Source organism: Balaenoptera borealis (assembly GCF_965194805.1).
Source record: "Balaenoptera borealis genome assembly, chromosome: 10".
NCBI classification, from domain to species: Eukaryota; Metazoa; Chordata; class Mammalia; order Artiodactyla; family Balaenopteridae; genus Balaenoptera; species Balaenoptera borealis.
Window position 1 is genome coordinate 105,111,805 of NC_138874.1, and position 21,367 is coordinate 105,133,171.

General features: G+C 37.7%; 2 protein-coding genes across 12 annotated transcripts in view; one reads left to right on the plus strand and one right to left on the minus strand.

The window, feature by feature from the left end:
- The window catches only part of ENO4 (enolase 4), a 48,436-nt gene extending 33,019 nt beyond the window's left edge, over positions 1 to 15,417 (plus strand). The window contains exon 15 of one of the 3 annotated variants that reach the window (XR_014249114.1): positions 11,138 to 15,417. The gene's annotated coding sequence lies outside the window, so the exon portion shown is untranslated. The other 2 variants (XR_014249115.1, XR_014249116.1) reach the window with 2 other exon arrangements.
- The window catches only part of SHTN1 (shootin 1), a 101,830-nt gene continuing 82,037 nt past the window's right edge, over positions 1,575 to 21,367 (minus strand). For 8 of the 9 annotated variants that reach the window (XM_082407839.1, XM_082407840.1, XM_082407835.1 and 5 more), the window contains 2 exons: positions 18,214 to 18,406; positions 1,575 to 3,325 (listed from right to left, as the gene is read on the minus strand). In XM_082407839.1, the coding sequence (XP_082263965.1) occupies positions 3,103 to 3,325; positions 18,214 to 18,406 (416 nt within the window). In that variant the 3' untranslated portion in view covers positions 1,575 to 3,102. The remainder of the gene's footprint in view (positions 3,326 to 18,213; positions 18,407 to 21,367) is intronic. The other variant, XM_082407843.1, reaches the window with a different exon arrangement.

The following is a 21,367-nucleotide window of genomic DNA, read 5'->3' on the forward strand; positions in this document are numbered from 1 at the left end:
GCCAAGGCCTTACTGTAAAAGCAGTGATTTAAAATAGGCTCAGTGGCAGATTCTCTCAGAGCACAGGGCAGGAGAACTGGTTGGTATCACTCTAAGTTGGGAGAACTGTGTCACAGTTTGTTGTTGCTACTGCCTTTCCTGATGCTTAGCAATAAACAACAGATGAGTGTTCAGATAGCCTCTGCACATGTACACACACACACACACACACACACACACACACACACACACACACACGAAATATGGGAGATCGTATGAGAGTATGCCCTGGAAATGTGACAAAAATTATAATGAATGAAACTAGAGAAAAAAGGTACAACCAAGTTAATAACTGAATAACTACATTAAATTAACCAAAGAGGTGATTTATTACCTCAACCAAGTCAACACTTTAATTTCAGCGCTGAGCACAGCCTATTCACCTTTTCCTTACTTGAGGATTGGGGTCACCAATGGATGTGTAGCATTTCAAGTTTTTGAAAGTGATAAGCACTGTTTCTATTTATATATTTTCTCTCTCTCTACATATATGTTAAAGGATATATAATAGATATAAAACATATATATATATATATGGAATTACATGTAAAGAGATGAAAGAAACTCATCATACCCTATATTAAAAAATGGCAGTGGGACTGGGAAATGTTAGTGCTCCGAAGAAACTTCAGACCAAATGCAGTCCTTAAGTAAGGGCTGCTTGATGATCTTCCTAAGGTCAGTGATGATAAGAGACGGCTATCCATTCTCCACAACTTATTGCCATATAAGCTGAAGCTGTTCCACGATGAAAGTGATTAAACATGTATAGTATGCGTTTATAAAAATCATCCGAACTTTGTTTTTAAGATTCTGTGATACAGACTATACACTATACCTACCATACAACCTAAAAATGGTCTGAAAGATTAACAATAATCTCTACCTGTGCTACGCCATTTCTAACAAACATTTACTGTTAACAAAACAGGTAAGGAAGAAGGAATTACCGGCGAGTAGCCAGAGCCAAAACACGCATCTGTTTTTACTCAGGCCAATCAAGGCTGGATGGTTACAGCCCTGTTAATTCCCTCCAATCAGAATTTCCACAGGACTGATCAACTGCTGAAACCACTGTAGGTGAGGAGTTTATGTGAGACTATCTCAGATACAAAAGGATGCTAGAATTAATTTTAGCAAATTAATTTTAAATGCTTTGTGATGTTGGTGAAGAAATAAGCAGCTCAGAAAAGGCAAGAACACTTTCAAAATACTGTACCAGTGACTAAATGTTGCCTGGTCCAGCTAACACATTTCACAAATGGTTAACTTCTTACCCTGGAAAGGGTGTGTGGTTAAATATGGAATGACAAGTGTACATATTTTTATATTCCTAAATATGTGTAAGACACATGCCATCAGACTGATAACAGACACAGGAATGCAGAAAGCAGGAAGAAACAAAGAATAGAATTCCTCAAAATAAACCATTTTGTGGATTATTAAAAATTACTAAAGTTATCAAGTCTTACACAATTTTCATATTAAAGAATGTCAAGTTTGGGGAACTAAACCAAAAGTGTCAATAACCACAATTGACCTTTAATAAGGGAAACTTGGTGCTTTTTAATAAGTGTGGTGAGGAGAGTTCAAATCACAGCATAACAGAACTTGTTTAAGTGAATTAATGCAGTTTGTAGTTAGTATATCATATAGCAGTATTATTCAATTAGGGGAAATCACAGTTGAAAAACATTACATTATAATTCCCTATGAGTAAACTGATAAGTAACTGTAAAATCATCACTGGAAGAACATGGAAACAATCAAGCATAACGAGCCTACAGAAAGATAATTATCTCCAAATTTAGGAAGTACATTTACCTGCCTATCCACCTTTTCAAGCCTATGTTTAGCATACGTGCAAAAATAAAATACAACTACTGCAATTATTACTATCATTTTCTTTTGCCCTTAGGTGAGAAACACCTGACAGCTTCATGCTGAGCTATGCTAACAAAACTAAACCTTTCACTTTCTTTAATAGTAAAATTACCATTACTGAATCACTGTCATAAAAAAATGCACTCAAGTACATTACCACTTATTTTAAACAAACATCAGTTTTGAAACAATCAACTTTGAAAAGCTGCATAAGGTTTTTTTTTTAAATCCCTGATTACATTTCTATTTATTCACTGTGGTAGACTGAAACATTGTATTTTTAGAGACTACCACCTAATTTCTTTAAAAAGAACAACAAACCTGTGTAATGTAGAACAGCAGTGAAGCAAGACAATTGTATGCTTGTCACCCATCTCCACTGTACACAAGAACTGTGATAAAATATGGTCCTTGTGCCACATGAGTCCATGAGAAAACACAATTAACTCACAGCACAGAACACACGGTTTACCAAGATAATACTCTATTAAATTCAGGGTTTGGACTTCCACCTCAATTCTGCCTTCTGGCCACTAGAGCCTTCCCTCCAAAGTCCTTGGGAGGCTTTGGACACAATCAATAGTATGTGTTTTTCATCCCACAGTCAATAATGTGTGTAATTAACACTGGGTATGGGACTACTAGTTTGACATCAGCTCCTGAATTTTAAGCTTATCTCAGTATATCCTAGAAAGTAATTTGTATGCCACAGTGCCTAACAATTTCCATGCTACTGAAGTTTCTCCATCAAAAAAGGATCAGACCCAAAACAGAAGCTTCTTTGGGGGCTTTTAAAATCACCTTAAGCTAGTCACTTCTGTTTATCCAATTATACACAAGTGCTGCAAACTTTCATCATTACAGTTGATTAGTGGTATGCACATTACCTAAAAAGATAACATGAATTTTTTGTAAACTTCTAAAAGAAGTCACACTTAATACAGTAACTAGAAAAAAATCTTATCCTATAAAGATTAAAAAAACTATAAAGAATGTGTACTTTGCTAAATAGCTTACTTATATTTATAAGTGAACTTACAAAAGTGACATCAAAAAAGAACCTATACTCTGAATACAGTGACAAGAACAGAATGTCTATAGCCCTTGCCAATACACCAAAACTAAAGCATGTGCTTGTTAAAAAGGACTTCTGGACACATCCGCCTTCTGGTTTATGGATCAGCAGTTGGAGCTGTCTGTATCTCTTATTTTTTCAACACTGTCTTCTTTGTATTCTGGTTTAATTTCACCTTCATCATCCTTGTGTTGAGTTGGATCTTTTTCAGCGACGTGGTCTTTGGTTTGGGGTTCATATGTGGAAACAGGATCTAAAACTACAACTGGTTCAGCTTGTTTTTCACTGCCAATGTATTGTCTCCTGCATCCAGTGTTACTGGGAGGCCTAGGGGATGAACAGTTAAACAAAAAAATTAAAAGCAGAGAGAGAAAACATTTATCTTTCAGATTCCTGGATTCAGACGAGCAAAAAACCCAAAACATTCTAAGTCTAATCAACATGCAAAAAGTGGTCTTTGAGGTGCCAGCCATTAAAAAAAAAAAAAGCTATTAGATTACATATTAGGAGCACAAGGCCAGAAGACGGAAAAAGTCAGAGCAATTAACTGCATAAATGTTAAAAAGGCAAATGCACCTACCTGCTTAATTGCATGCTCTTCTCACAGAAGCACAAAGCTCCTGGATACTCTGTGCACACCTCCCCACTGCCTGCCGCCCCCAGACTCCTGTCCCACCCCCACTTAGCTGGAAGGAGCCAGTTAACCCCTCCCTTGTGTGCTGGGGTACATGTGATTGCAGATTAGTTCTGAGACTGCAACAAGGAGGGAAATAAACCACTCCCATCCCTGATGGGCAGCTGAGAGATATGCCAGCTGCTGCCATTACTGGCAAGAACAACTCTGGTCAGACCTGTGGAGGGATGAGGGAAAGGAACAAAGGCAGATGGGAGAATCCAGAGAAGAAGTTGAAATGCTAAGTTACCATACACTTTTTCTAAAAAGGAGAATCATGTTTGAGAAATTTCTTATTGAATTTCAAATGTGGTTTCTTTTTCCACTGAGGTTCCCTTTCTTCTCTTCTAAGAAGCTATTGCTTCTCAAGCTAAATGGGCAACAATTTCCTTATGGAAACAGAGATGTCCTGAAACACTCTTCTCTTTTCACGTGTCAGGAAATTAGGCTGTGGGCACCTAGTCCTCTCAGAAGTCAGGTCAGAAGCCATCATCTGAAGGTACTGGACTGCTGACCTAATGCCTGGAGGTTGAAGGGTGTGTAGTAGGCAGGGTAGAGGCTATTCAGACTTATCTGGTCTTCTTGGCAAATGCTGGGATACTAACCATGACCCAGCACGCCCCTGTCCCACATCCACCTCTGGATGTCAGGATGTGTACTGGTGAACTGTTGGCCAGGGTCTGCCCACTGCTCTACCGGCCCCTCACCAGGACTTGATTTCTACTATTCCCTGACCCCTAGCTCAGATCTGCTGGTTTAGACACTCTCTTACCACCTAATACTTCTCCCTTGTTGGATTTACCACAGTTATAATTAAATACTGGCAACCAGTTGTTTAATGTCTGTCTCTTCAAGTAAAATGTAAACATCCATGAGGTGGACTGTTTAGCTTTGTTCACAGATCTATGCCAGCACCCAGCGCACATCCATTTGTGGAGTAAACAAATGAGCAAATACTAATGAACTACTGTGTGTGAAAGGCTCAGAATGAATGTGCAGAAACCAAGGCTTTGGTGTGAGTAGATCTGAAGGTCTCTCTTATACAACGAAAGTAACAGAACAAATGATCAACTATTGAGACAAAGTGGCCCGCACGATCCAGCCACAGGTCCCAAAACTCAAACCCAGTGACCACAGTTTTATCACCTGGTACTATGAGATCTGTCCAAATGTTTGAAAACCATTCCATAGGGCTATCCAGTTATACCGTGTGACTTGATCATCATTCATAAGTGACTAGCACATAACTGTCTTCTTTGGAGGTGGTAAAAGCAAAGAGATGACCTGAGAGGAAAGCTATACTGTAGCGAGGACAGATTCCTTTATTTTTGCCTGGATTTGGCAACACCCTTGTCATTAGAAAACACCATGACACTGCCCATCTACCTTGGCCAAGGATCCACTTCTCAAGATATCTGTTACTGTGCGTTGGGAATCAATATGGGATGTAGTTACCCAGGTGGTATCTGGCTTGACTTTCTCTGACCCAGGCAACACCTCGAAGGCTGAATCCATTAGGGTATGGTCAGAGAAGCAAAACCCCCATGGATGGCATAAGGGATTCATTACAGACATTAGACCTCAAGCAATGGAGAGAGAGAGTTAGGCAGTCTACGTGAGTCTGTTGCCTCTGTCTATTATGCTGGGCCTGAAATCAGCAGGTCTTGCAGCTGAAAAGGAAGATGGGTGAAAAGTGGCAAGAAGCTGAGGACAAACCAGAGCTGCATCTGTCTTTCACAATCTCCAATCCCAATGTTGCAGATGAGCGGCAGGATAAACTGGAGCCCTTCCACATGGAATTGCACGTGCACCTGGCCTAAGATTTGGGGAAGCTGGAGGGGGAGATGGGGGGAGCTGGAGAAACTGTGGGCCAGCTGTGCCACATGCCAACTAGGTGGCAATGCGCATGAATTGTAACAGAGCCTGCCCTACGCAGACTTCCAAAGCATAAAAAAAAAAAAAAAAGACTATCATGTCACTCCCACTTTCTAAATCTCGTGCAAATTTCTCCTGTAGACAACCCTAACCTGGAAACAAATGGGAAAGGGAATTCTAGAAAATGAAGTTCCAAATTCCAGCCTAGCTAAAGTTGTTATAGTCAAAGCCACACAAAGTCTGCTGGTCAAGTCCCCAGTGTGGTTCCACAACCCTGGGTCTAAGCCTCATTGTATATAAGCCAGCCAGTCTGCTCTACGCATGCAAAGGAAGTATTCGTCTCGTTCTAGGTGAGCAACTTCCATCAACCCATACTGACCTTCATCACTTTTGCAGAACTACCATGGAAGTTTTCATGCCCATGTGTGTCTGCAGATGAAGGGGTGGTAAACACATCCTAAAATGCTTTCTTCATCAGCTGGAGGCTGAAAACTTGCAGGAAGTGCTCTCAGGGCTCCACAACAGCAACAAATGATGTTGACTGAACTGAAAACTCAGAAACTTTGTATTGCCAGGCTGAAACTGTCCTGGAATTGTCTCAGTCCAGAGAATTGTTCTTTCCTGAAGTAGGCTTCTCAATAATAGATTAATCTATTATTAAGTCACCTGTACACTCCAATTTGAGAACACCTTTATTATCACTGAACTTGGCACAGTGGAAAACTTCTCTATGTGTTGAGAATCAGAGTAACTACTTTCTTGAAGATAACGACCACTGACTTGGAATCCCAGTGGCTTAAGGCTGAAAGGGACTATGGCAATCATCTAGTCCAACTGGTCCTTTTACAGATGAGGAAAATGAGGTTTGGAGAGAGGGAAAGCCTGACCTAAAATTATACAGCTTATCAGTGGCAGAGCGAGGACAAGAATCATAAGCTCCTATCTTCCTGTTCCTGATTTTTCCACAACATCACACAGCTATTTACCAAAGGCATCTTCCAAAAACATGATAATGATGCCACAGGCTAATTTTGGCATGTTTACTGATTCTATCTGAATCCCTGTTTTCAGCTTCATCTCTCAGAACTATAAATATAAAATCCATCCCTTCAAGCTACCCCTCGTTTTTTTTTTTTTTCCTTTGTGACTTAAAGCTAGCTCTTCCTGGTTTGACATCATTAAGTCCATTCCTGGTTCCCATGGGGAGCTGCCCAGGGCTCCTTCTGGAATGAAGGGCCTTCCTCCTAGGCTTCATTTCTAACTCCATTCCCATCTCATGGGAAGAGCCAGAAAGCTCCATCAGTGACGGTGCCAAGAACCCAGGCTCTTGCTCTAGGCAGCCATAGTGGCAGGTTCTACAAGGTTACATCTGAAGCTTCTCCCCCAAGGTAAAAATCCCAGCTGCTCAAATGCAACAATCCAATAGGAATTGCCGTATACTATTGTTCCGTTCAATTTTTCCTCTTTAATTCTTCATCTAAGAGCAATGACTACAAATAAGGAATTAAAATTCAGTATTCATAAAAAGTACGGCAGACCTTCTCCTGTATGCTGCAAAATCTCCAAGTAAGACTTAAATTTTATAGGTGACATAAAGACTAAAATCATGGAATGTTCTGTCTGAGAGGGATTACTGACATGAACTAGTCCAGCCTTTTCATTTGTCAGGTGAAGACACCAAACAAGAGTGAGTTACATGATTTGTCCAAGGGCACACAATTTGTTAACAGCAGACACAGGATTAAAATTGTGGACTCTTGACTTCCTGTCCAGTACTTTTTTTTCTTACCACAACATACTGCTAGTGATTTTTAACCCAATCAAATAGATATTTTTCGTGGGTCATTTTAAATCATTTGTTAAGTGCTATTTCAAGACAAAAAGAAAAACCCAAAAGCAAAATAAAAGCTAGGAGACAATATATCAATCTATACCACTCTGTGAAGCCTGACGCCCAAGTACAACTTGGTTGCTCTTTTAGAAAGCAGTTACTTCTCCCCCAACTGCAAGAGGGCCAGAAGGTAGGGCTGGGGCAGATGAGGCCACTTGCTGGTAAAAGGAAAAACCTGACTCCAACTGGTACTGGTACCAGAAGAATCAGAACAGTTGCAAACGGTATTGCCAAAGTTGAACTTTATAATAAAGGGACTCAGAGACTTATCGGACTGTGTTACAGGAGATGAAAGTGCAGCATTCTAATTTTTAAAAAGCACATCATGGTTTGCATTCAATGAAATTCCTTTCAAAATCAACTTTCCACACTCCAATTATATTCAACAACATTCTAGCTAACATTTCAGCTGCAATTCAAATTAACTAATGCCCAAAAGAGCCCTAATAGACATGGTTCTGAGCTCAACTGAAAACAATCAAAGCTCATGAAATGAAGGGGGAAAATGCTTATTTCATGCAAATTCTGCATATCACTCAAGCTTAATTCTACTGATAATATAAAGGTGGGACATTTTGAACACTACAGTGAATGAAACTTTTAAGCAGTGAGAGTTATTTTACAAAATGCTACCTCTGAAAAGCTGACTGCCAAACAGTGTAAAAATGGTTTGAGGCATAAATGCCAAGTTCATTTCTGTTTCACTTCTGAGGTAACTATCTTTCAAATCGCAACAGCTGGACTATTTAACACAATCTGGTGAATCAAAGTATAGTTCTTCTCTGGTCTCCCAGTGGGACGCCTGCATTAGTCTGTGGCAGCCATCCAACAGATGACGCACAGCCGGATGGTCTGAACTCTGTTTCATTTACAATAAAAATGGATAAAGCTACAATCATATTTACCACCTTCAAGGACAGAAAATGGAAAGATTTAAATTTGTCTTTATAAAGTAGTTTCCTGGGAAAACTCCAAAGAGGAAGTCAGTTTTATATTCTCCCTTGTGTAAAAATAAGAAGTCTTACTTTTTTTTTCCCCCCAAGCCCTTTATACAGTTACTACAGCAGTGAACAGTAGTGGCATTACAACAGAGGTAGTTTTTATTGTTTCTCTCAGACACCCTATTTTTCAGGATATTTTAACACACTTATCCAAAACTTTGCAAAATAAAATTTCAAACATAAGATGAAACTTTCTATATTATTGCTAATTCTAATACTTTTAAATATAATGAAGATAGAAAAAACGAAGCTAATTTCTTTTGGCTTTGTATACTTTTTGAAACTGCGTTTTAGCCCAAAGAATAAATTAGTTTGCCAATTTGGGTCAGCTTCTATTTGAGGGAAAAATAGGTATCATTTAAATTATGAGAAATAATATTGTTAAACAACAGAATACCGCCATGGTTGAAAATGTGACATCAGCTTCTAGATGCTGGTTTGCCGTAAGATTAACAAGAATTCCTTTTTAACAGAGGTAACAGTGGCTGGGCAAAGACCTCTGTGTCCACACTGAGCCATAGTTTCTTTGGTGGAAAAACTGCAGCACAGCCATCTCAGTGCACGGGTTACATCTCAGACCACAGTGCACGCTACGAAGCCTTGTCCCAGTTCTTTTATTCTTCTAGCATAAGCTGGACTGTGCACATTTACAGATTCCAAAATACACTGGCCCAGGGAGGCTCAGGAAACTGGACCATTCTCGCCAGCAAAATCAGTGATAAAGCATGAGCTGCGACTGATCTTAGCACAGGCAAAGATTCTTAAATGTGTATGATACCTTTTTTGGCTACTTTTTAAGCTTTTTGTAATTTTGTACAACTTTAAGTCACCATGGAAAATCCATTGAGATCTCAGCTATGAAATGTGAATATTATTTAAAAGAGATATTTTAAGGAACATAAAGGCTTCCACAAGAGACACCATATATAAATAACACTGGCTCCTCAAGAAAGCTGCCATGCACAGAATGTTTGCATTTTCACTCTTAATTTTCAGAACAATGTTTTTTAAATTTTAAGATTTTTCTTTAAATTTACTATATTATATACTTTAAACTCTCTTTTAAGACCGGAAGTCATGAAGAATTCAGTGTGTTACTTTTCATACAGTTATATGACAAAATGTATTTCAAATGAAAAGCATTTATCAGGTTTCAGAACTTCAGTCAATTTATCCTCAGATCTGAAATTGCATTTAAGTTTTAGCCAGAACTTCTATTTGAATAAATTTTAAGTCTCCACTACTTCACTATACAAAAATAAAAGGAAACACAAATACTGCAGAGACTATTGAAAGATGTTTTTAAAAAATGGCAAAGCACCAAAAGCAATATGGTTCTCCATGAAGAAATGATATATTTTATGCTAAGTCTCTTAAAATCATAGGTGTTTGCAACTGGAGGCAAATGTTAGAAGGCAATTAATTCTTTGAGAGAAGTGAGAATTACTCAGCAGCATTTTAACAGTTATTTTGAGATTTACTCAACAGAATTTTAACACTAGGTGTAATACAGCCTCAACAATTAATCTGGAAGAAGCTGCTGTCTGTAAGGCAACTCAGAACACCTGTAAGACAAAACTGACGGGCGGATCTTCTGGGCAGCCCACAGGAAAACTCCTTTGGAGGAGGGAGGAAAAAGAGACTGAGGGAGGAGATCTCAACTTCCAGAACATCCAGTTGTTCTGCTAATTTTGTTGTTAAAACTTAATTGTCCATGTACAGGAACACATGGAGAACCTTTGTAGTAGTGCTTTGCTGAGCAGAGCTGTTTCCTGCAGTGTCCGTACACAATTCAGCCGTACTAAGATTACAGTTGAGAGCAGAGCAAATCCTTTAATTGTATAAGAGCATCAGATTAAGCAGTAACTTCCATGCAGTTCATTTGCTAGCCAGTAGTCTCTTCTCAGAAACAAATGTTTACTAAGTACAGGGAAGGTGCCCTCCTTTCTCCCCTCCGCACCATGCATGCAAATACACGTATGCACACGTACACAAAAGGAGAGAAAAGAGGAGAGGAGGAGGGGAGGAAATGGTAGAGTTGGGAGTAACAGGAAGAAAACCTACTCTTTCCACCACAAGCACTAAAAACTTCTCTATTTTCCATTTGAACAAAATGTTAACCCAAATCCCTCTAAAGTAATACCTGTATGACTAACCAAATTAATTTCCAGATGAGATCAATATTTGAGACAATTTTAATGCCAAGCTTCCCTAAAAGTAAGTTAAGAATCTCAATTTCTACTTGGTAACATATTTCAAAAGCTCAGATTCTCCAGCTCCAATGCAAAAGAGCATTACTTTTCAATTTCATTTTTCTACATTAGTTTCACACTGGAAATAATGGGAAAAAAACTGAAGAGACCAGTTAGAGGTCAATCTTACTTTTAATTCAAAACCTGAAAGGCAATTAGATTTTTTTCTTTCACAGAAACATCTGACAGATTACACTAACCATGAGATACCTAAAATTTATCTTTGATCAACTACCCTTTGGTATTCAGTTAATGGCTCAAACAAGATGAACTCTTACAAAAATAAATCTGTGCGGGGCCACAGGTCGCACGTAATTAGAGACATCACAGACCTAGAAATTAAATGCAAATTAAAATAAAAATGGTTGCACTGGAAACGGTCATTTTTCTACTGAAATTGAAGTCCTGTAATTGCTACATAGGTTTTTGTTTTTTAAATTCTTCTAGGGCACAATGTGACCCGTTTTGACCTCCCAAACAAAAAAAGGCAAGCTAGCCTCCTGTCTGATGGTTGAAAAGGAAATTTTAAAGAGCTTGATAAAGCTTAGAGTTTTGGGGAGCTCTGGGGTTGAAGAGGAGCATGATGAATTAGAGAAGTATTAACTGGAAGGGTCTCTGGCAATTGCGGCTTAAAAGCATCTTTGAGAATGACCAAAAGATGAGGACACAGCTATGAAATCACTGCAAATCACACCAATTACAATGGAAACTGGGTTCTCCCCTTTGAAGCAAGGTTCTAGAGATGTAACTAGATGAAATGAAAAATCCTCCTTGAGGATGACTCCCTTGTTTAACTGTAACTATCAGGAGGATATTCACCTTTCTGAAGGTAATTAATAGAAAAAGTGAACACGGATGAATAAAGCTCAATACAGACAAGTAAGGCCACTTCTAGGTGAGACTGTTCAGAGACAAAGAAGCAAGACTGTGAGAACACAGGATACTCTTGCATCTCTGCCTGATTGTGATGCAGAACTCCTGCAAGATCTGCTTGTCTCTTTCTCCATACTGCAGGCCCATTTGTCCTGCCTTTCTTTAAAACAGAGATGTTCTAACATATGATGACAATGGACACTATACCACAAACTCAAAGGAGCTAACCAGTAATTGACCAAAGGCGGAGCTGACTCGCAGAGGTGCAGCATAAAGTGGATGCAACAGTGAAATTTATTTGGGGCTGTAGAATGTATGTTTTAAAACAACTGTATTCACAGTGATTCATCTTTATATTGTCATATTATCATTTAGTAAAACACCTTTCTAATCCAGTGATTACAGTCGGCTATTTTCAAGGTATTTGACTTCTGGGAATGAACTAATCTTCAGCATATTTGAAATGTAAATAAATAAAAAATGTGTACATGAAACTTATGCCAAAGATTAAAGGAGCTTAGGCTGGTATTCTAATATGGTAATTTCCAAAAGTTTATTTGTGAAGCATGCCCCTTTATTGGCCATTTGACATGAAAAACACTAAAACAATTTCTTTCCAAATCTCTTTAAGTCTTCTTGCTAATTCAGATTGGCTCTCCTTTTCAGAATTCTTTGCTTTACTGGGTAACATTTTCTTCCCTTGGCAAAAGATATATTAATTGCTTAGTTTAGCCTTAGGAAGAGGAAAGAAAAAGGAAGAGATGACACTATCTGTGAGTATGTAGGGTTGGAGGAGCAGGATGTGAATAGGGCAAATGGAGCAATTTAACTACAGAATCATTGCTTCCTACAGAAGAAACCTTACAGTCATTTTCTTCCCTTCCATTCCTACAGCTCTTAATACACTCAACGCAGTATGCTATAGCTCAAAAGCGTGGGCTCTGAAGTTAGAATGAAGAAGGTTCAAATGAAATCTGACCCAACTATCGATTAGGAACAGAATTTTGGGCAAATTGTTTGTCACTAAACCTCAGTACCTTTGGAAGAATTAAAACAACACATGAAAGTACTGGCTTCATAAATGTTAGTGAATTCATAATGTTAGTGAAATGTTAGTAACAACAACAAAACATCACCAAAGCAAATTCCAAATTGGAAACTGGCTCGTTACTCATAACCTCCATCTATAATCAACATAGACATCCTGCTTATAGCGATGTAAGCACATTTCCTCTCAGATGAACGCTATTATAATATGGATATATATTAATATATATTGATAAAGAGTAACAGAAAATTTTAAAAATAAAGAGGCGAAACATATACAATGGAAGGCTGTAGGCTTTTACCCCCAAATGTTTTCCCAATTCACTTCACTTACATCACTCGAGATCATCAGATTTCCCCATTCTGTTGATAACAGAGCTAACGTGTCTCAGATACCTCACACAGGATTAAAATGGAAGACAACTTTACCCATAGCTAGGTACTATACTTGCATTTTCTTACTTATTGCTCAACTTATGTTTGCTTCTGAAATATTGACTTCCTAGTTACCCTTTAAATCAACACCCCAGAATGTGTAAATTTGGAACTTGTCAACCCAACTGGAGTTCAAGAAGCAAGCTTTGGCTTGACTGTATTGCATGGTACTTTTCTGTATACATGGCTGGGAGACATGTCATGGGTCTGTGTCACATTTTAAAAAATGCATCTGCAATGGTTGCAAACTGATGGCTATTTCCAAAAATTGAATGAACTTGCAAAAGCCAAAGTCATTTGGAAACATATGTTGAACATACAGTAGTGGTTAAAATGGGCCATATCATTTTTTGACCAAAATAAATACTGACACTAATTCTCTTACACGACCCGCCGAGTGGCTCTAAAGCACTCTTTACTTCTCACCCACTTTTTCCACCCCAGAATAAACAGGTAGGAAAGACTGTCCAATTTATTTCCTCTGTGGTCAGGTATCTCTAATCCAAATAGCTCTAAAAGCATTTGCAGCAATAGTGACAGGGTTGGAATGAGTATCCTGACCCCTAAGAATATAACCCTGAAGGATAACAATCATTTCAATCTGAATTTGTAAGTTCCTATGATGTAGTTTGAAAATTAAAATTTTTCAAAAAATTATTTTATATTTCTAGGTTTGTGTTTTACTGTAAATCTATATTGAGAGACACGTTGGGGGTAAAAAATATGTGCTTAACTCTTGTTCTTTATCTTAACTGTGAACATATTTATCAAGCAACCACATTTGGGAGGAATTATTGGGATTCTAGAGCTGAAAGAGACTCTGGAGAGTGCCTCATCTACTTGCCTCAATTTTAGATAAGAAAAACAATACAACAAAAAGTGAAAAAAACAAAACAAAACACAGAGGTTACATGATTTTCCCAAGGAAACCTGGCCCAGTCAATAAGCCAGGTGTTCAGTACCTAAGCTTTCAACTCTAACTTTTGTCCTTGATAATCCAGTAATGGCCCAACATTATAATTTTATATTAAGATAGAAAAGGAATTTATTGAAATACTTTTCATATATTATTTAATTTACGTGACGACCCTACAAGGTAGGTATCATTACCCTCATCTTCCACATGATTAAATAACTTGCCCGAGGTCATAAAGATAATAAATAGCAAGCCCAAGATCCGAACCCAAGGCCTCACTGCAGAGCTGGAGTTCTGGAAATAATTCAGCGCTGCTCGCCACCCTGTGCGTATGTGGAAAGACGCTGGTTTAGGAAACTGATCATACTGTGTTTCCTTGTTACCCCTCGTCCAGTCTACAGGCTTTTACTGGTGAAAATACAAATCATTCTTGGCTTTTTTGACCCTGTGCAACACTCAGCCTATTTCCAGGTACTGTAGCTGTCTGAAAGTAATGAAATCGTTATCTTTTAAAAATTCTATAATTTGGAATTTTCCGTATTTTATATTGACCATCCCAGCCATTGATTAGCTTGAATCAATGAGTCTTACTCTATTTTAACACTGTCAGAATACTCTGGATCAGAAGGAAAGAGCATGAAAGCAAAATTAAGGCTTATACTCTTCATTTGCTTGGCCAGCTCTTTACCTCTCATGGCATAAAGGGAGATTATGAGCATAATTCCTGTTTGAGTAATAACTAGTCGGAATTAATGAAATTCAAATTCACTGTTAGATTTAAGATATTATTACTAGATAGTATGTATTTATTAGAAATAATTGAGGACACAAATATTTCTAAAGCTATTATTGAAAGAGAAATAGAAACAATTAGGCTTCTCCAAGTCCTGATTATCTTTTTCTTTCTTTTTCTTCTTTTTGCTTAAAAAAAAACCTTGCTTGCTCAGACTGGTGACAAGAATGTTAATTTTAATTAATCCTTGCAATTAAGTATGAAAGGTGTCTCTTGCTGTCTCATAAGTTCTTAAGAAATAAATCCATATATCTCTCTGGCTCTACAATTTACCAGATAGAAGTTACTCAGTTATTTGGAACATACACATATGTTGATTTTAGGACTTTATTAAAAGGAAAATAAACTTTCTGGGAATAGCCTGATGCTATTTAATTTTCTGGATAAGTGAAGATTTTATGCAGAAAACATCTTCGTTTCTTCCTTCACTTTAAATGTTTTCTTAGTAGGTTAGCAAACTTTCCTGTCCACCTGAGGCAGTGAGCACAGCCAAATCTTTCTTTTACAACTGGGTATTCTGTTGTCTCTGATAACTTTATCTTGTGTAGGTTCAAAGATGCAGAAGATATGCAAAACTGAATGTAAATGACTCCTAGGCATTTAAAAAATGTTTAAAAACCCAAATAAGCAACCAAATAAACCAAAATATCTAATATTTATGTACACATATGTGTGTATATGTGTGACTGCTGAAAAATGGGGGAATGCTGGTTAACTGAATATTCTAATTAATTGATATTCTGCTGTTTTATTGATACTAAAAATGTATTTATTCATTCATTCATTTATTCAACAAGTATTTCCTGAGAGCCTACCATAAGGCAGGAGTTTTTCCAGGTGTTTGAGATACACCAGTGACAAAAAATGTCCTACCCTCATGGAGTTTACATTCTAGGAGGGGAAGAGAGAAAATAAGCATATATATAATAAATAAAGTATGTAATACGTTAGAAGATAACTGTTATGGGGAAAAATGGAGTAGGGTAAGGGAGAATCAGAGTTTAAGGGAGTTGAGTTAGAATTTTAAATAGGGTGGTCAGGGTAGGCCTCATTGAAAAGATGACATCTGAGCAAAGAAATGATAGAGGTGAGACAGTGCAGCTACTGGGGGAAGGGCATCTGAGGCAAAGGGGATAGCAAAAGCAAAGAGCTGGGGTGGAATGATACTAGGCCACAGAGGCCAAAGTGGAGGGCGGAAGGGAGCGTAAGAGTGGCAGGGACTTGTGTGTGTGTGTGTGTGTGTGTGTGTGCCCTCGCAATAATGTAATGCATTAGAGGCTACTGTGATTGATATCTTCCCTTGACCTTGATTCCCTGTCAAGAGCCGATAATACCACTCACCTGAAAAACACTACGGTGGTGTCGCCACAGATCAAAATAAGGGTGCCATTACCAGAGTGCAAAGGCACTTTTTAAAAGCAAAGGAAACATTTCACTTTTTAACTGCTGATCTCACTTCAAAGTGACAAATCAGGTCTATGAGGTAAGACAATGTGGTTGCCTCTACCTTATGGCTAGTATAACAGAATGAACCTGCTAGCCAAAGCCAGCCAGAAACAGCCTGAAAATAACCCTTCTCATTCCTGGTAGCTAAATCTCTTTCAGGGTATCCTGAGAAATCACATGAGTTTTTACTTTTAAAGCTTACATATGACTACATTAAGTTAAACTTCTTTTACTCAGTAAAAAGCTAGGTTTAAACATAAATGAATGAAGCACGTCTGGGAAGTGAATAATTACCATGTACATACACAAGATACTTGGATTCATTTGGATAGTCTAATTGTACTTAAGAAACACATTTTTCAGAAAGGCACTCTTCTTTGCTAAATGACTGTCAATATGAAAATGCATGGCGTTAGTTATTTCAGCTAAAGCATGTCAAGAACTGAATAATCAAACATTAGATTACAAAGTTTAAAAGTTAATACAGCAGCACAGAGTATTTGTGTTAGTGCTTTAAGCAGATAAATTAAATTGAAACGTGTCTCTTAAACAGTCATTGAACAAGCAAGATGAGAAATAAATTGAGCTTCACATAGGCCTTTATGGCATCTAACAACTGTGTCTGTCAACAAATGGATCCTTTTCACTGTCAATTCAGCACACATTTTGCAGACCTTGGGCCTGCAATTATTTCATTTCCTTTCTTGGAAATGTAATTTCCACTTACTTTTGGAGAATAAAAGGCAGACAAAAGAAGGAAGGAGTTGCAGTATTTTCTGATTAAGATTATCTGTGTAAAATGGTAAAGGAAAAAAAAATCTATACACACACACTGAAGCATTTCTCAGAAACTAAGTTGTCTCAGCCAAATTGCTTTTGTGTCTGGATACTGGTTCAAATGTAGCCAGACTGTTGGTGTCAAATTAGGTGCTAAACAAATTTAATAGGAAAAAGAATGAATATAGATCATCTTTCTGTTAGAACTGTTCAAATGACTCCAGTCAAAAGAAAGGAAACACATGACTGCAGGAGAAAATGTACTTTTTAAACACAATGAAATTAGATAAAACTGTAAATCAGCAAAGAAGGTCATTCATTCCAAAAGAGGGGAAAAAAAGTTAATAGTACCAGTAAGAGAAACGCAAGAGTGGAAGAAAATACCAGTTGGCAAAAACAGATCTAAATTGAATCGCAACTTCATTTGTCCAGGCTTCACCTTCTAAACTAAGACAGGTATAGCTACAAAAAAGGGTTCTTTCTCCCCTGATAGAACAGGAAATCAAAGGTTTAATTAACCATGATTACAATATCTGCTGATCTGATTTGTCTCACCTCTTCCTTTTCTTTATGTGACAAACCAGCTGACATCCTGGCAAGAGAACTAAAGCAAAACTAGACTAATTTCAAAAAGAGCCTGCCATTGTTATAAAACAAACTGATCCTCCACCAGATCTGTCTGAAACACATTCAATAGCAGGATTAATTCTTTGACAATCAAAGTGCCACTTTCAAGCCATATATAGGTAACTCTTTACATAGCGTGTTTTCAGTCTCAGAATAGAGCAATATTAAGGCACATGTTTAATTGAGAATCAGAAAATAAGGTTGCAAAAATATACCCTTCAACCTAAGTTTGAAGATCTAGTATCTTCTTTGGCTGCTCATGAACCATTAAGAGGGATGATTTAAATATTTAATCTTGAAAGAATGATTAAGTGTCTTCTGATGCTGAATAAGGATCATCCAAGTTAATTCTTTGTGTAGAAGAAGAATCTGATTACCAAACCACTTTAGGGATGGAATTCTCTTTATACATATCTGCTTTGCATCAGAATAAGACCTCTAAGCTAGGAGCCTGGAATCAAAAGTTGGCTCATCAAACAGAGGAAGAAGAGTACTTATTGGCTAACCAAATCGAAATCTCTATCTAAAGAGAAACAAAGCAAAGTAACACACAAATTAGTCATCACAGATTCTTCTACACACTACTTAGTAAAGAGCATCATTACTTACTGAAATGTAACCTTGGAACTTGTGCATCCTTCCAATTTACACGACCCTTCACCTGGCTCAGGTGTTGGGGGGGACGGGCTGTTGAATTCTGCCTCCAGAGTTTTCTTGTTCAAGGCTGTTTTTGTTACACTGGATACAGAACCCAACACTGGCATGGATTTGGACTCTGAGGTGGCTAATATTCCAGTTGGACCTTAAAACCAAACACATACCTCAAGTTTAATAATTCTGTTCGATGCTTATTAATATGGTACTGAAAAACAGATTAGCTGAAAATCCCTCAGGAAGTGAAAAGGCCAAGTTTTGTTAAAATTTCAAGAGCATGCTGGAAAATGCTCCTATTAGAAATCTGCTCTGCTTTGGTGGTACTACTGCTTTTCAGTGCACCAGGACCACGCGGAGAAATTGTGTACAGACCTTTAACAAACTATAAAACCCCAGGCCATGGTTTCCTCAACTGACCAGAGTCCTTTAGTAATACTGGAATTGTGAAGTCTTTACTTCTCACAGAGCATGGCTTTCTGACAGCTCTACTTGAATCATTTGGCCTCTCAAGAGTTAATTCTTTCCAAAACTCAGCTCTGATTTTAAACAGAAAATGGAATGATGTCAAAAAGCTCTTTTTAAAAGGCTCATGAAGGCTTCCTGAGCATTAAATAGCTTTTATGAACATTTTCATTTTAATGTGATTGAGAAGTAAGTGGGTTAGTTTCCTACTAAAATACAGACCCAGGATTATAAAAATTAAGTGGCAAAGAGTTTGGCTGTTTACCTTTTGGACTTTTCTGCTCTTTGGGTAGGATCAGAAAACTATAATAGGGCTTGTTACTACAATTATTGGCATATCAATCTAAAACTTCTATGCTTTGAAGCTAAGCTCCATCATTACTTTTTTTCTATCTTCAGTTAGGAAGATACTATCCTAGACAGTTTTTTCAAAGCAAGATTCTAGTATGTCTTTCTTGAAACTTCAGAAGGAATCCTTTTAAAACGAAGCAATTTATGAAATGTCACGAATGTACAAATAAAATTAGAACTTCTAAAAAATTAAGCTAGAGAACAACCTTGAAAGGTACCGCTAAGAAAAAAGCAAAACTTGGGACTCTCTATATCCTTAAGAAATGTCAGATCATCTCCTAAAATGGAAAGGACTGGTGGGTACAATCCAAAATGCTAGCTAATCCTTGATCATTAATATTAGGCTTTGGAATTTTATTCTTACATTTGTATATGAATGTGTCTGATGCAGCATAACAAACACATGAACTCCAAAAATGAAGTTCTAATTTGAAAAACCTATCTAAGAGGGGCTGGGAAATTGTGCAGCCATTCTGTTACTGCAGCTCCTCTAGACTTACTCCACATGGGAGACACAGATCCCCCGCGGTCTGGTAGAAAACCTCAGCTCACAAAGCATCAGTGTCTGCCTTTCTCATTTATTTCTTCTGTACCATCTGAGCAGACAAATTTGTGACATTATAGAATATTCTGGTTCAAAAGGCCTTTCCCTCCTGCCTGTGACAAGCCTCACACTGCATGGGGATGTGGGGGTAAAGAGAAAAGGGCAGAAAGATCAAGAAAGTTCATTCCTCAAAGTATAAATATGAAGCTGAACGTAAGATGTGCTTCAGAGCAGCTCTGCTCAGCCCTTTGGGTAACTGTTGACTGCAACACTATAGATAGCTTTAAACAATCTGTCCTTGTAGAAAAGCAAGATCTGTTTCTGAATACACACCAACGCCTGCTGCTGTTCTGCAACTGAAGCCAATTCAAAAGGAGGGAGGGTGGGTGAGCTGAGCCAGAGCTGTTATTTTTCTTACATACAAAAAGGAATAAAGAAAAATGCCTAATGTTTAAGATGATGATGATGATGATTAACACTATTATTATTGCATCCTATTTAAGCAGTCCAATGTTTTCCAAGAGGCACTTGCTGCTCTTTGAAATGTCAGTTTTGTAGCCCACAAGTCTAGGTAAATCAAGGAAATACCAGTTACTCCCGTAAGAAAAATTCTAAAGAAAAAGGTGTTTCTGTGGCCCCTGAGGGAGATACTAACTTGGGATATGAGTTCTGCCAATCTCAGGCTGCCTCTGCCTCACTTATGATGCTTCCTTTCTCCACTTTGTAACCTCACCTTTAGCCTTTCCATAACCCTTTGTGTGCAGAAGAAAAAAATCTCAGAGATTCAAATGCACCTGAGGAACAAACCTATCAAACTTATCTCTGTAATTTGCTCCCACTATGTAGTTGTGCTACTTTAGCATCTTATTTGCCCCCTGGAATTTTCATTTTCTCATTCCATGACCTTTATAGAAAGAATACATAGTAAATACCTCTGCCAGTTTGATGCTTGCAAAACATTTGAACCATGTAAAAAAAATAGTTATTTCTTTTACTAGATGATAGAGTTTGTAAGTTTGTGTCCTCTCCCCCACCACCCTTTTTTTTTTTTTTTTTTGCTTTGGCTACTAGGGAGCTCAAAAGAAAATTTCTGCTCACTTACAAGTCACTCCCTTCAGTATGTTTCCTCTCCATCCTGCCAATTACACAGTTCTTATTTCTCTATCCAAATATTAATGATTCTATTGAATATGTATCTCTTATTCTAACTTCCCTCAAATGATACCTTGAATATTTGTATACTGGTGGAATATAATCAGTAAAATGAAAGAGTCTCACCATGTCCATAAAATGTGTTCCTACCTTTCTCCACACTTTGAAATATTAAAATCTTCATATTGACTAAAATAAAAATGTTTCCTCATTTCTCCCATGGAAAACTAACTCTGAAATAGTGAGTGCTGCAAGTCTGACCAAGTGAGTGAAGTAAGAATGTTTCTGGAGGAACAAAAAGGTCAGCGGCAAAATACAAAATGTAAATGACAGAGCACAAAAATGGCATTTGCAAAGTCCTAAAAATTAATGACAACTACATGAATACTTTCAGGATGAAATGTTGGAAAAGTCACAGCACTGACTAAGTCACAAATGAATAACAATTCATTATGGAGGCTGGTAAATTCTTGTAAAGTGAACATAAGGGAAAAAAAGTCTCTTATGGAATCCCTTAGTTTTCCTGAGAGTTGGTTATTTGGGCGTGGGGTGGTGGTAATTCTTACAGGATACTAACTGCAGAATTTCTAGAACAAACTA